This window comes from Cylas formicarius, unplaced genomic scaffold, assembly GCF_029955315.1.
Source record: "Cylas formicarius isolate icCylForm1 unplaced genomic scaffold, icCylForm1.1 PGA_scaffold_7__23_contigs__length_41026272, whole genome shotgun sequence".
In the NCBI taxonomy this organism is placed as follows: Eukaryota; Metazoa; Arthropoda; class Insecta; order Coleoptera; family Brentidae; genus Cylas; species Cylas formicarius.
Genome location: NW_026844352.1, coordinates 15,763,561 through 15,779,970, shown reverse-complemented (window position 1 = coordinate 15,779,970; position 16,410 = coordinate 15,763,561). Strand labels below are relative to the sequence as shown.

At 32.5% G+C, this 16,410-nt stretch overlaps 2 protein-coding genes across 4 annotated transcripts in view; one reads left to right on the top strand and one right to left on the bottom strand.

Moving 5' to 3' along the window:
* The window catches only part of LOC132705357 (monocarboxylate transporter 13-like), a 51,987-nt gene that overhangs the window by 8,980 nt on the left and 26,597 nt on the right, over positions 1-16,410 (bottom strand). Inside the window, exon 8 of one of the 3 annotated variants that reach the window (XM_060675900.1) lies at positions 11,058-11,140. The exons of the other annotated variants lie outside the window; for them this stretch is intronic. Coding sequence (XP_060531883.1) covers positions 11,073-11,140 — 68 coding nt within the window. The 3' untranslated portion in view covers positions 11,058-11,072. Of the gene's footprint in view, positions 1-11,057; positions 11,141-16,410 lie in introns of those variants that run through there. 3 annotated transcript variants of the gene reach the window in all.
* The window catches only part of LOC132705356 (kinesin-like protein CG14535), a 577,250-nt gene that overhangs the window by 539,697 nt on the left and 21,143 nt on the right, over positions 1-16,410 (top strand). Inside the window, 1 exon segment of the mRNA XM_060675896.1 lies at positions 686-883. Within this exon segment, the coding sequence (XP_060531879.1) occupies positions 686-883 (198 nt within the window).

Below are 16,410 nucleotides of genomic sequence, written 5' to 3'. Positions count from 1 at the left end.
TTATTGGAATACAAATGATCTCCGATCGATGAGAGAAAATCATACACATCGACAAAAAATAAATGTTTGGCAGGGCTTTTGAATAACAAAATTATTGGACCTTATTTCTTGGATTAAAATCTTACTGGAGCCAGATGTTTATAATTTCTTCAAAGGTTACAGAAAATCTCTGTACAAATAGCACTATTAAAACCGTCGTGCCGTATTTTTAACTACGATATCATTGTATATGAGCTTTAAATGACCGAAAATTTAGATTACAATTAAAAAATAAACATTTAAATAGAAATCCAACGAAATTGCGATGCAAATATAGGTGTTTATTCTAACTTTCTAAAGTTATGAAGGATATTTCGCAAATAAAACAAAAACCATTGTTCCTTATTTTGGTTAAAATATACACCTTATAATAACTTTAAGTGCACCATTCAAACTTACATTATTTTACAAAGTTCGTTTGGATTTATGCAATAAACAATGTAAAAGTACTATGTGATTTTAAATATAAGTAAATAAAATAAAATAAATGAGACATTTAAATTAAAGAACTAGAAAAATTTCACTACCAGCTAAGTAATTTTTACTGAACTAATGTTGTTATTCTGACCAACTTTTTTTCGGCATAGTGTACTACCTTGTATATATTTCAACGTATTTAAATTTAATTTTTGTATTTATGTTTCAGGTAAATCGTATACTATGTTAGGAACGCCAGACAGTGCCAATACGCTGGGGGTGATCCCGTGCGCAATCTCCTGGTTATTTAAGGGTATAAACGAACAAAAACAGAAGACTGGTGCTAGATTTTCCGTCAGGGTGTCCGCGGTCGAGGTGTCCGGCCCCACTAATCAACTTAGGGACTTACTGGCTGGATATTCGAACGGTAAGTTTCGCCGTCGACGAACATCGAGGTACGGTATTAAAAAAATTTCTTAGTACATCTCCCAAGAAAAAATGTTGGGAATCATTTACCAGTTTCTGAAATGGGCATCGGATCCCGTAATGGTTGTGTTGAATTTTAATACCCGGTTTCTATAAAAATTTCTAATTTTTTAGTAAATAGTGTTTACTCTATCTTTACAAGAAAAGTGGTGGAGATGTTTAAACATTTTCTTAAACAAATGTCTATATCTCCAAAGGATCGCTAGGAATTTTTAATAAACTTGAAGTGCGGCGCTATCGAAATTACTTACCTTGTCAACATTTACCGTTTTCTGACATAATCGCAACAAAAATCATTTTTAGATAAAGAATAAATTTAAATGATTTTTACGTTATTAAATGGTCAACGGCACAGCAAACTAATGAAAACCGCATCCTATTATCTTTATCCTTACCCAGAATATGATTAAAAGAACTTCAGGATGCAGAAACGCATTTTACGGACCATGCTGTTTATCCGTGGAATTTTTCATGTCGAGACCTATTTCTACAACACTCTTTATTGACACTTCCTAGTATGTACACACTAAATTGTGCCACTTATGTAAAAAGTAACTCTAATCTTTATATGCTCTCAAAACTCAAATTTTCAATACAATTTAAGACCGTATCTTAACATACAAATGCTGTTTTGACCTTAACAATTTATAATAAATTGCCTATCGAACTTAAGGAGATAGCTAGTCAAACAAAATTAAAATACACACTTAAAAACAAATTGCTACGCCACGCCTATTACAATATTATTATTATGAAATAATTAATTATACTAAAATAATTTTATATTATTTATGGACTTATGGAAATACAGCTATGTTTAATGCTCATGTTGTGGAAAACATTTTTGGCAAAAAAGCCACTTTTGGGGTAGTAATTAATGTCCGGTTAAATAAAAATAAAATAAATAAAATAAAAAATAAAATAAAATTTTGCTTTTTTCTTCTACTTTTTCAACCCTCAATGAGCATGGTTCGCACAAAATTACCCAGCAGTTATTAATAATAATAATAATAATACTAATAATAAGTTTATTTATCAATCAATATCAGTCACAATATTGCGACTACAATATAACATTATTCATACAAATTCCCGTAAATATATAACCAAAAAAAAATAAACGTTAAAAAAATAAATAAAACAAAAGACTATTTAGTAGAAGTGGGAGTAAAATAATTACGATTATTTGATAAATAGACTAAAATAACACCAAAGAAATACTTCTTGTCGGTGAGAATTAAACATATAAGTCTTATATAATTATGGAAAGTAAAAAGTGTGAATGCAAGATAACGAATACCTACCTTAATTATCCATGAAATGAAATATGGAAAAATCAATACAAATTGGAAAAGTCAAAAGGGTAATCGAACGGTAACAAATTGAATGAAAACTAAAATGAAAGTGAAACAGAAGACGTAGTTTAATAAGCTAGCGAAGAAGTGATAAAATTATATTGTAATAACAAGCTTGTTTTGGAATGTAATTGTATTAAATTTATTAGCCATTGGTTTGTCATGATCAGGTACAGTTTAGTCAAGTTCTGGATATGTTTTCTTGGTTAAATGTTTTTATCATTGTTGGGGATAGTTTGACACATTCGAAAATTTATTTTTTTTGTCGTACTTTTTAAGTTAACCATATTTTTTCATTAGCAGTGAATGAATTATCGATCTGTCTTGATTTGTCAGCCATTTGTTTAGTTTAGATTTAAACAAAGTTAAAGAATTTATATTTTTGATTTCAATCGGTAGCTCACTGTGGATATTTGGGCGTAAGTACAAAAGGAATCTTTGTCCTAGTGAGGTGTTGGTTTGGGAAAGGTATCCTGTTACTACTTTGTGCCTGGTGTTATGATTATGCTTTATGGTTTGTAACGTGTAAGTTAATATTACTACATTTTGATATTCTTGCCTTTATAAGTCAACTAACCAAAACTAAAAAAAATTATTAACCAGTTTTATTAATGATTGAATGGAACTGAATGCGTTTAAATAAGAAATGTTTGATGCAATAAACATTTAACAAAGTTGGTGTCAATCTCAATGATTATAAACGTTTTTATTATTAATAATATTATTATTTTACCAATTAAATATGTGATTAGGTAATTTATTTTAGTGGGAAAATAAGTCGTAATACTAAATATTTAAAAACGACTAAGCATGTCAAAACCTAATGACACCTAGACTTTAACATAATACCATTAAACATCATTCGCCATCCTAAATCATAAATTAGGGGATTTCAGAAACTCGAAAATAATTTCCAGCATTTTTTCTTTCAAATTTCTAGGACCATCGGTTTTCCTAATATCGTATCTCGTTGCCCTTTCAACAACCGGCATTAAATTTCGGAAAAGTATTTCCGGTTCTTTTTATTATTCGCTTATTTGTTTAATACGGAATCGATTGCCGTACAAACGTTCCCGGAAAAGTGTTACGTTGTGTCTTACACGTTGTCAATCCGTGCCATTACGCGCGTGACAGCTGCGTTTTATCGGACTACGAGACGACGCGATGAAAACTTCCTTCGGGAACGACCGACGCGTTTATGAAAAAAATTCATTTCTCGATCAAATTTGTTTTCTTTTATTTGAGAACGAGTAAATAAACAATGCCGATAAATTCTATTGAATATTGTTGTTTATAATTTCAATTTCCGACGAGTTTTACAGCAAAACTATCGGATTGACAGCTCAGATAAATTATCTGACATTTTTGAATACCATAAGCTGCTAGATGCAATAAAACACCAATTGACGCCAAAGTTACTAAATTTGGCGTAATATTTCACTTAACTATGTTATAACAAACCACTTTAAATTTTTGTATAATAATAATAAGAAACGAAACATCAAGCAGAATTCATTGGACTTGAGAAATGAAGGAATGTAGGAATGACCCTCTGACGTAATTTTCAAAGAAATACTCAAACATGACGATTACAGATAGGAAAGCAAAATACCTCACGGAAGTTGAAATAGTTACTATCAGAAGGGAGATAGAAAACGAGCTACATAACCTTGAATCCAGTCAGGAACTTCTTTCAATTGCGCGTTGTATACTTTATAATCCTAATTTCATAGTGCTTGATAAACCGGATATGCGTTTTTAAACGTCTATTGGAATACTAATTGAAACTGCTCGGGAATTCCCCTAACTTCCTAAATTTGACCGCAGTATGAGCCTTTGACTTACTTGTAAGTGAAGAATCAATGCATAACTGTTTAGTTGTACATATTAAAATGCCTTCTAGAAGAAAACATATTACACTTAACAGTGACACATAAATCCGATATATTAGAAAGACTAGTTCGTGGTGAAACTGGAAAAGTGTTGCCAAATCAGTACTTGTTTGTATGCCTGGTTCTGTAAGCAACGATCAAGGAATGTCCCCGATTTCCTAATTTTAATACTGTAGCCTACGGAAATGATAATTTTAGGGCCAGAAGAGGCTGCATTTCTAATTTCAGAAAAACACATGGTCTAAGTGCTTTAAAAGTGTGTGGTGAAAAATGGTCCAATAACCTCAAAGTCCCGTCGCCTCAATGCATTCGCAAATAAGATAAAAGAATCCGGAAACCTACACAGATATGCAGAGTAAAGCGTTGCCGAACGGAATGGAAATCCCATGTAAATGTTGTACATTTTGTACATTTTGTAACAAAATTGTAATATAACTTTTTGTATGATTAACTCTTGTGCAGAGTTTAAATAAATTTTAGTACGCCAATATTCAGTTATTGAAATGAATATTATGGTAAAATTAGAAAATTCTTATTTTATTTTGACAATGACAACACGAAAATTCGTGACAGTAACAATATTTTTGTTTGTGATTATTATACATTATTAAACGTGTTTTAATTAAAGCTAATTAATATGTATTATTCAATTGTTATTCAATTGAAGAAAAAGTAACCATAATTAAGTGGTGTTATGCAGAAAACAGCCTTAGAGCAGTGTCTGAAATGTTTTCAGTTTATTTCCCTGCTAAAACTATACCTTTAATTTCAACAATTAAACGTATTATTACTATTAAAAAGACACAAATATTTTTCCTATAAATACGAAAAGCACCAAGAGCACAAAAGCGCCAAGGTGATGAATAAAAAAGAGTAACATTTTGTTCTGAAATGATGGAAAAAGCAAATAATAATATATATCAATTGAACGCACACTAGAAGAAGTTCGCGAAGATCGGGAGATCTGGTACCAGATGGATGGTTGTCCCGCCAATAATTCCCGTATGGTTAGGGAGTATTTGAGAAACACTTTTAACGGGAATATTATTGGCCTAAGGTGCCGAATCCTTTGGCCACCCAGATCACCTGATTTCTCGCTGTGAGGTCACATGGGGTCATAAAAATGTTAAATTTGCAACTAATTACAAAAAGCTCTTTCCTTAGAATGTAACAGAATTTCACAATATCAACTAAGCAATATTCGAAATGAATTTTATGATCGCTTAGAATAGTGATTAACGTTTAATGGAGGGTTGTTTGAACATTGACTTTATAAATAATGTTTCTTTTTAGCAATATTTTGCAGCAGTATTTTTATTATAATAACTAATTATTTTTAATAAAGGACTTGATGGTTAAATTTATAGTTGTTCCTTGAAGCTTCCTTGTTGCTTAAATCGTCCTTTAAATAAAGTTCATAACCGAGTATGAGTTTGATCCTAAGAAAAACATAGTAATATACCTACACATTTAGTTTGCTATGAAACCAACCTTTATTTGATATGCATTATCCAACTTTTGAAAATAGCGCCATGGAAAATATTCGTATTGACCTTTTGCAATTTTGCTATCACATTTAATACAATAACTGAGTATTGGCGTATTAAAATTTATATGTTATTATAAATATTTGACCACCTAAAAATTTACCTATACTCCGTTCGGCAATACATCACCCGGTATAATGCATCCGCTCTGTATTGGAAAATGCTGCCTGAGACAAAAGCCAGTTCGTTCTCAGGTCGTAATATAAGCAAAGAACGCATTACCTTTCTAGAAGTTGTTAGTGATAGGAACGGCAAAAAATCCGAGAGCTTTCAAAAATGCACACATATCTGTTGAAAGAAAATTGATGATGATGAATCGGAAGATAGAATCAACCAAACAAAAATTATAAATTATTTCACAAAATTATGTGCAGTTCAATGCTTTTGTTTCTAATATTTTTTATGTTGTACTATATTTTAGGTTTTTGTATTAAATGTTTTAGTTCTTAATACAAAAGTTGTTTTGCTTCAGTAATTAGATCATTGAGGTAGCACTGTAATGCCGAAATACAGAACTAACACTAACCAAAACTAAGACAATTCTACTGCAATTTAGAGCTAAAACCAAACCAACAGCCGAAGGAAAAAATTGTTCCTCAAAAGTTTGGAGAATACTGGAGGGGAATCTGGTCTGAACCAGTTTGAACCAGCATTTATCTATATTCAGTGTGGTTACCGTCACTAGAAGAAAACACTAGATATATACCATTGATGAAAGAGACACCTTTCACAAAGGAGGGTGTAAGTCAATGTATTAAAAAATTATCAAATTAGAAGCCGGCTTGGACCGACTTCAAAATTTCTGGTTAAAGCGTTTATGTACTACGCATCCCGTAATGGTTAGGTTGTTTAATGAAATTGTTCAAATCAAATCAAAGTGTCCTGAATTCCTGACTGCGGGATATACTGCAATCTGGTGATTTCAGTTACAGAAAGAATGACAGAAAAGCTTAATAAGTATCTGCAATAACTTGAGTTATCAAAAAATTTGGTAAGACCTATGTAAGGGCAGTCATCTTCTACAGGCTTCTTTTACGAGGTTAAACAAGTCAGTACAACCCGAGATAAAACTACGATTACAATGATGATGACTTTTTTGTAAATAGATTTCAAGCGAAGTTGAAGTTATACTTTCTTAACCTACAATTGCCTTATATTAATTATTTCATACGATATGTAGAAATTGCTCAGTAACAGTTATCAGTTAGGCCCGTGCAATGTACAACTAAAAAGCAAAGCAAAAGAAGAGGAAAAAACGATTTAGTGGTAAAAAAAATATCTTTATTTCATCACACCGATTCGGGCACAATTTAGAAATATATTTTTATAAAAATTAAATATTAGATAGAAGGCTTATTACGTTTATAATTTTTTACGTAATATTTTATTTCAGTTCTTATTAATTCTATTGCAATAAACCGGTAATGTGGAAGAAAAAAATAAACTTCAATCCATATCCCCTCTCCTCTTGACACTCTCTACCAACTCATGTTGCCAAGATTTTGAACCACTTTCATTGGAAAATAAAACTTCTGTTTTTTTTTAAATTTTGATAACTAATTTTCATCATATTTTTAAAGAAGAGGACACCTCACTGAGTGTCTAAACATTCTTATTAATTTTGATAATGATTCAAGTCCGATAACCAAAACACTTTTTAAGAGTGCTTTTCAAAACTGAAAAAAAAAAGTTGTATTAATTTATGAGAAAATGGAAAACTGTAGAAAAATCTGTGTACGCCACAGCATTTGCCTTAAAAATTGCCCCAATAATGTTTTTATCCGAATCCACAATGTTCATAAATATAAAAGTTATGGGCAATTTTCAAAAGAGCCGAAAATTTAAAAAACTATATCTGAGTTAGTAGCGAATATATCGCAATGAGGTTTAAACATTAAATAAATCTCAAAAGCCTAGTCCTTGACATGTAAGTCGATTTTGCCGTATCTAGTTTAGAAATAGATGTTTGCTGTTAAAACACTTCAGTTGCGGCTACCCTGGACGCGACAGTATTGCGTAAAGTTTTAACGAAAGTGATAACAGAATAATTCATGAACTTCTATTATGTGCTGTACTTCTTGGCACTGTACAAACCCAATACGAAATAACCGCGCTCCTCTTTTAATTACGATCCTAAACTTTAAACATAGTTTTAAAGTTTTGGGTCAGCTGTCAAACAAAAACCGTAAATCGCTTTATATTCGGCAAACAGTGCTGCAGAATGTTTGTAAAATCCGGCCTGCCCGCTTTATTAATGGGAAGCGCAATTCTGTGCACGCCAGCGACGACCGTCACTCACCCACTCCACCGAGCGAGGAATTTAAATTTGTAGACGTGTATCGCTGAAAAGATTAAATATAAACAAAGGTAAAATGATGCATGAGCCATCAGGAACGGTTCACGTTTCAATCTATCAAATCGTATTACCGTCCGTGAAAAATCAGACAAGGATACGACGGGTTTGTGCGGACGGTTCGTTTTCCACAGTGAAACGGACTAATTTGATCAGGGTTCTTGCACGAAAAACGTCTTTTCTAAACTTTGTAAACGCACGTACAACTGTATAAATGCCGAGTTGTAAACAACTTTAACATACTGCAGGAATCAACATTGAATTTAACCGTTTTTCAATTCAATTCAATTTAATTCTTAAATTATCATGCACACTCTCTTATCTTAACAGTGACAATCATTGAAATAACCAGACGGTTAGCTAGGTTCTTGAACTTAGTAGGGAGTGTTTAGTTTTGATTAGTTCATTGTACCTTCGATATTCCTATAATGTAGAAGTCATTATTAATTAATAAACCGGCATAGAAAGAACCTCGGTGTTATTAATTACACAAAAAGCGTATCAAATATTTGTGCTAAGTGAAGACATTTTAAGGTATCGTGCTTAAGTGCTACAGGATTGATTTTTTTTTGCCTAATTGGTTTTCTTAAAACACGAAATATGGGGAAGGATCAACCACTACTAAAGACGTCACTCGTACTGAATACAGGGAACTTGTTTCAATTGTGTTCGGAACAATAATTTTGTGTCTTACTTTGTTTTGGTGCTATTTGCTATTGTATAGAAGTATACGACGTGCAGTTCCCATAAATCAAGAACTGACCTAAATGAAACAATAAATACTCACACCACTTGATACAGCCTCAGGGACAGACTTTTAAGTCTTTAGATGTTTATGATCCTAATATTAACCATAATGATAATAATAATAATGATAATAATAACAATCATAATAATAATAATAATAATAATCCGGAGTAATCTGAGGTTATGGGAAAATAATAATAATAATAATGTAGAATAGTGCGCAGGGTACTTGGAGATACCTGAAATCGAATATGGTTGCTCAAGTTCAGCCATCTTTTCTAAGGACCGAGGTTGAATATATTGACCAGAGTAATCTGAGATGAGGGGAAAATAATAATAATAATATACTACTTTATTCAGGTAGTTTAGGCAAGGAAAATTACAAGGTTAGGTAAGAGTGCAGAGCCCAGACCTATCTGATTCGTTAAGTACCTATACTGGGTTATTGACGGTGAGTGTCCTATTAGACGTTTATGGAGAATGACTAACGCTAAAAACCTAAAATGTAGGTTACTTGTGTAGGCGAATATGAGCTACATATGTAAAATATTTTTGTCCATGGGATGTTGCCTGTTATACTCGTAACGTATATCAATTTTCGTTTTTTAAATGGAACAGCCTGTATATTATTACATTTTTAAATTCTGCGAACCATTCTGGAACTTTTTTATGTAACATGCGCCATACCTATGTTGAACATGTTCTGAGACAAAAAATACTTTTTAAGAAATCTGGTAAACAACCTGATATTGAATTTTTTGTTTCGGTTCCCTGTTTTATCATAATATAGTATGAGAATTAAGTTATTGCGTACAGGGCGTTCATAAGATAAGGCTCAATTGGCAAGATATGAAAATCCAAGTCACGTGGGAACACTATACACCTTATATTGTCATGTAAATGAGCAGTTAATTTGCCATCTAAAAGTACCAATCTGTGGTATATTTGTTTTCACTGATTTTCGAGTTATAAGCTAAAAAATATTGCTTTTAAAGCGAATTAAAGTAACCACATTTCATCTGGGAGACAGGCTCTGGCCACACCATTTTGCGAAAAACATGTTAAAAACTACAACATATCCATATCAACTAACCAAAATATCAGGTACTTAAAATAAAAATTGCACGCAGACAAATAAAACAAATAATAATAAATCAAATAATAATAATTATTAATATTATTATTATAATTAACCAAAATTTAACAACAACCAAAATTCAACAAATCAATTTAGAAAAAGGTGAGGTTCAGTTCAGTAACGTATCACTGACCTGTTCTTCCACCTAACCTGAAAACCTAAGACCTAAGGAATGCGGAGGGCAGGTGTAACAATTATGAAAAAGTATCATACCCTGTGTAGGTAATCTTTAATCTTACAAGGAGGAACAATAACCGTTAGATCATATCATTTATTTGAACTTATATCTATATTTACCTATAATTAACTATCAAACACTGTTCTTCAAAGAGATATAGAAAAAATAGCTTATTAGTTTTTGATGAAGTTATTATACTCAATTTACTTGGTAATTCATTAAGAAATTTCGTTATTATATAAAGAAAAATGACCGTTTGTCAAGCTCAGTCGAGTGATTGTGGTCTGAGGGTCCCCTAATCTAATAGTGTGAGATCGAGCGATTTTGTTAGCCATTCTCACCTCCCCGAACTTCGAAAGCAATGGTCATTAAATAATTCATATAATTTTTGTGACACCTCTTTAGTGCAGTGAGCCGGTGCCCCATCTACATTCAATTCTGATCGTAAATTAAAAACACTTACTTTATTATAACAAGCAAAACACATTTAAACTAAACTTTCTTTCAAATTCCATTTCTTTTGTAGCATGAGGATTGTCGACAGACCAATATTCCAATGGTAGTCAGTAACTGGATCTCCATTGTGGTTCAGTGCACCATGTTATTGCCAAACCAGGTTAATGTATTGGCGAACTGGAACGCCTTCCAAATAATTTTCAATGTTATTTTGAATTAAATCTAAATATTCATTACCCGTCAGAAATCCATTCAGAAAAATCGGTCCGATCTACGACCCTGTCGAATGGTCGAATTTTATGTGAGTTTTGATTTGCCCAATAATGCTTATTTTTCCGATTATACATAACTGCCGTTGTGACGGTTGCTTCATCAGTAAAAATATTTTTCCCAAAAAATCGAGATCCTCTGTTATGTGCGTCGACATTTCTTGACAATATTGTAACCGTTGAACTTTATTTCCTTCAGATAAGCCTAATTTTGAAGTGGACTGAATCTTGTGATGTAATCGATACTGAATTTTCGGGATTTTCTAAAAAGTTATATGAAATTAATTTTATTTTTAATTATTATTCATAAAAGTATAGCTGCCCTCAAAAGAGAGCAAAATATTTATGTCGTCATCTTCATTTCTAACAATAATTCTCTTTTTCTGTCTGAAACTTTTGGTTTCATTAACTATCCGGATAATGCGTTTAAATTATACAACTTTTGTATTCAAAGTTTTTCTCCTTGACTTCCGTTAACCCCTGTAGGTGGGTACGCAAATATAAAAAATAACTCTGTACATCGCCGCGACCCCCCGTATACCCCCGCGTACCCGTGAGGGAAGGAAATTTAATTCACAAAGCATAATCTCAAGTGCCATAAACCGAAGTCGAGGATTGTAAGTTTAGCGCCCGAAATTATAGGAGATTAGTTCTAATTAATTTTGGCAATTATCTCAATATCGTAGACGACTTTATTTAACGTGCACGAAGCGCGGAGCTTACGGTTAAGTGCAAAGAAAACACTTTCGACGAGACGCACTACAATATAGAGAGAGAGAGCTTAAATCGCGCGGAATGATTTTGTGCGAACTGGTTGCAGATGATTTGGGGAATTCCGTTCGGTAATTAGCTTATTTCTGCGAACTTTTTAATTAAACCGGCTTTTTTTTTGTAACTTAATCAGTGCCTGGTGGTTTCTTAAAAGAATAATTTATTATCCGGATTGATACACTCCTTAGAGGAAATTTAATCAGCGAGATAATATGAAACTTTTAATCTCCGAAATTTACGATTTAATTAATTCCGGTAACGGTATTATTGCCGTACAATAAACCTACAACAGAGCTATTTCACGTTTAGAAAAATAATATTCTAGTCATTAATGTTCTCGTAAAAATATTGCTTTAATTGGAAAATACACTAATAATAAGGCAGCCGGCACTAGGAATTATAAGGAAATTATAATAAGGGACCAATCTGCACAGGGTAGCCGGCTTAAGAGAGGCCTATACCTTACTTTGATATCTATGAGTTATAAAAAAAAGTTTGAATGCAAAAGTTGTTAATTTTTTTTGTATTATTTCAATTGTCACTCAATTACATACAGGATGGTCAAATAAAGTTACTTTTTTTTAATGAATTTCACACCCGACATTTTATGACATTTTTAAAATTATGTTAAGTAAATAAAAAATATTAATATATTTCAGAATGTAATACTTTTTTTCAGACAATATTCAAATTTTCAATATTTTCATCAAATACGCGGTGATGCGAAATAAAGCATATTTACAAAATAAATTTCAAAATTGTAGGGGTTATTACTGAAGACGGTTTGTCGCAAGACAAAAAGATCTGAACTGAGTTTGTAATTTAATTTTTTTATGTGAGGCTTTATTCCAAGGAACTACTAAAGAATTGATAAGTTGAGGCCTCCTAACTTAACCTACATACTGCCTACAGGTAACGACCAGACAGGTTGTCGCTAACCAAAATCAGCCGCTACGGTAGCCGTACAATCTTAATTAATATTTAATTCAATTAATGAATAATTAAACAGAAGCATAGAAAAAAGAAGAAGTGGGAACTCATAGAAAATGCTTAATAGTTGGACTAATAGCTTTCTTAAACCTGTCACCAGTTAAATGTCTAATATTAGGTGGGACTTTATTATATAATTTAGCTACAACAAAGAGGAGGAAATGTTAGAAGCAAGCAAAGACATGTTTAGGTGTGGTGATTTTGAATTTATGTCGGATGTCTAACTTATGAGTGTCGTAGGGGAATTTAATTTTCTTTATAGAGAAACTCTGGACATTTCCTACCAATAATTTTGTTAAAAGGAGTTAGTGCACAAGTGGGGTATCCCAATCGAAAAGACAACGCCCGTATGCGGCGTCGAGAAAATTAAAGTGCGATAGCACCAAGGAAACGTATAATATTTTTTTCAATTTTTTATTTAATAACTTCTTTTGGGCACGAATAAATTTTAGATAACAAACGGTTTATGAGTATAATTGACATGTCCCGCTCGCTAGTCATAGGTTTTTTGCATTTTCAGTGAGTTCCATTAAGATAAACCATAACAAGTTTAGAGTATAAATTCCTAGACTGACTTTTTCCAAAGAGTAGCACCTGTTATTTAGAACGTATATGGGGAGAAGACTAAAGGCCCGGGAATAGAACCCTGAGGTACACCGGATGATGAAGATAACCCAAAAGAGCAAGTAAAAAACAGAGATTGAGTTTATCGAAAGCTTTGCTTTAGTCTCAGAGAACCAAGATAGTCAACAGTCAGCACGTTCTGCAGCAGCAAAAATATCGTTGGTCACTTTTAATAAAGTAGTTGAACAACTATGGTTTACCTGAAACCCCGTTTGAATTGTGGGCAAAAGCCCAGTATTATCTAGATGTTGTTTAAGTTGTTTATTAAGTACACACTAGAAAACTTTACGAGCTCTTACAACACTCAACGAGAAGTTTCAATACAAAAATTTACAAAATGTGTTTCGACTTGTGTAATTGTAGGACAACAACGGGGCAGCATCTCAATACTAATTTTAACATTACCAACTCTATAGAAAAGAGAGCTGACCTAATTTCCTCTAAAGTAGATAGTGGCAGCTGAGACTTCATGAAATATAAAATCTTGGAACTTTGTGGCTTTCTGCATAAGTACCGAAAAAAAAGGCTATTTCAGGTACAAGCTTATTACCGACCCACGTAATATGTGGACGTTGAGTACTTAAATGTATTAATATAGCTAAATTTTCGGACTTATCCACTGATGCTGATGCGTTCAATTGGTCTTTTGTTTAGCGTTGTATTTTACTGCACAAATATAGTTCATACATCTACCCCAATTGTAGTTCTGCATTTTGCTTTAGGGAAGTTGACATTACAATTGTCAAGAAAACTATCAATTGCCTTAATCTTCTGCGTTGTGAGAGGGCAATATTGACTTGAAGATATCATTTCTTATGCTGGCTCTATCGCTTCACTTATTACAGATCTCTCTCCGATGGCACTTTTGCAAAGACATGAGAAGACTGTAGGGTCGTTCCATTAGGCCACCGCTGGCCGAGTAACAGATAATAACAGCTTCTGACCAGAAACTGAATACGGTGCTCTCTTCTACCGCTATGCTCTGACTACAATAACATTAACCACAGCGTTAACCACTTTAAATCTTGCCTTCAATCTGGACACCTTTTTACTTTAATGGCACCTATTTCGACTTTAAGGAGTTTCCCAAGGTGGAATCTCCGGCCCTCAAATTTTTTCTCTTTATACAGCCGATTTTGCAGGTTCTTCTTCAATTTTGATAAGTTTTTATATACAGGGTGGAGCGCAATTAATGAGTCATGGAGCAATCATAGATTCTATAGGCACGTCAATACATACCGCTTGAAGCATAAAATGCTGCTCGTTTCAAAGATACAGGGTGTTAAATTTGATCAATTTTAATGAAAATAAAGTAAAAAATTGGCTTGCAGAGGGCGCTATTTGCATATGATTCAATGGAATATTTTCATTATAATTTTATTACCCGAAACTTTTTGGAAGTTTTGAATAAAAAATATAATAAATTTATTATTTGTAAGAAAAAAAGATATTCTTGTGTAATATCATTTAACCGCCTAGCGTTCGACAAAATCAAACTAATATTGTACCCGTTACACAAGTTAAAATTTTCGAACGAAGGGTCTCGTTTTTAAAAAACACCTATTTTGTTTTACAAACTGAACTACGAGGTTTTATTTAATCCGTTACAAGGAGAACTGTTCACAAAGTATATTGTTCTCATATTTATAAAGTTTTTATGCAAAAGTCGCGTCGCAGATACTTGGAATACTGAAGCTAGCATTTCCTGTTAATAATCAACATATTCTATCACATAATTCCTCCGTCCGAAGTGGAAAACAACAGGGACGAAGGGTTGTTTTCGGAAGACTGGTCGTTCTTGGTTTTCTTGGAATCTTGCAGCAAATGGCTCTTGTAGATTTTCCATGCTATAACTATTAACAAGATTAAAATAAACATCATTCCTGTTGAAGTGGCGAAACTCCAAGTGACTGGATGAATTTCATAACCAATGTCGGGGATCGATGATTTCGCAGCTTCTCGTAGTTTTTTGATCGTATTGAGATCAATCGATTGTAGTTGGAGTGGCTGGTACTTCACATCGTAATGTTCCATATTTTCAATTTTAATGGGTGGCAGTGAGAATGGGTTTGGTTTAAAAATTTCTTCTTTATTCCAAAGCTCAGTATTTTGGGTACTTATACCGCAATTATATGGAACATTGATTAGGCAGGCTTCTTCAATAAAAGCTATTTCTTTGTTTCGACAATTCATTTGTAATTTAAATTTCTGTTCCGATGGTATTATCAAAACAAATCTACTAGTGATTATCGTATTATATGCGTTGAAACATTTACATTGACTACGTGGCAATTTTTGTTTTTGGCATATTTAATGAGGGTTGTTACACAATCACCGATGGGCTGGGTAAGTTGATTTTCGCAAACGTAGGTTCGCAATTATTGGGTAGATTGATTCTTGATATTGTTGCATGTCAGTGCCCAATATTAGATAGGGTAAATTAGGTATAATTAAGGAGTGATTCACAGGTACTGGGAATAGGTGGAATATTTCAAAAATTTCTTTAAGAAAAATCGGAATATGGACGGCAAAAATTATTTTATCTTTTGTAAATTTAACTTGTAAGTTTGCTAACTGATAATAATTATTTTGATTTTCAAAAATTAGAATTTGATCATCACCATAGAGAATAGTCAATTTAAAAATTATTTGTTCTAATTCAACCGCCGATATTACTACAGGATGTAATGTGTTTAATTTCACAAATGTAATGGCATTCTCTAAATTATCCAAAAATGTTATAAAACTTTGGCAATTTAGAATTATTTGCATTAGTGTATTTTGAGCTTTAATGAAAGTAGTAATGGCAGTAATAGTTTTATTTGAATTATATTCAAAAATGTCTATATGTTTTTTACTAGCTTCTTGATTTCTCTGTAGAAGTGTTATAGTATCATTATAGTTGTCAATCAGCTGTTGAATCAACGAGGTTTGCTTTTTTAGCTGGATGTCAAATGAATGTTTACTACGTACAAGTTCTGTGATAATTTTATCATATTTTTATCCATCCTCTGAATCGAGAGTGCCAAAAAGCCATTTCGATAATTTGCCTACAAAATTTATTAAACCTCTTTTTTTTACGGTGTTTAGGTTTTATGTTACCAAGTTTAAATTTTACTTGTGTAATTAAATATCGAACATTATTAAG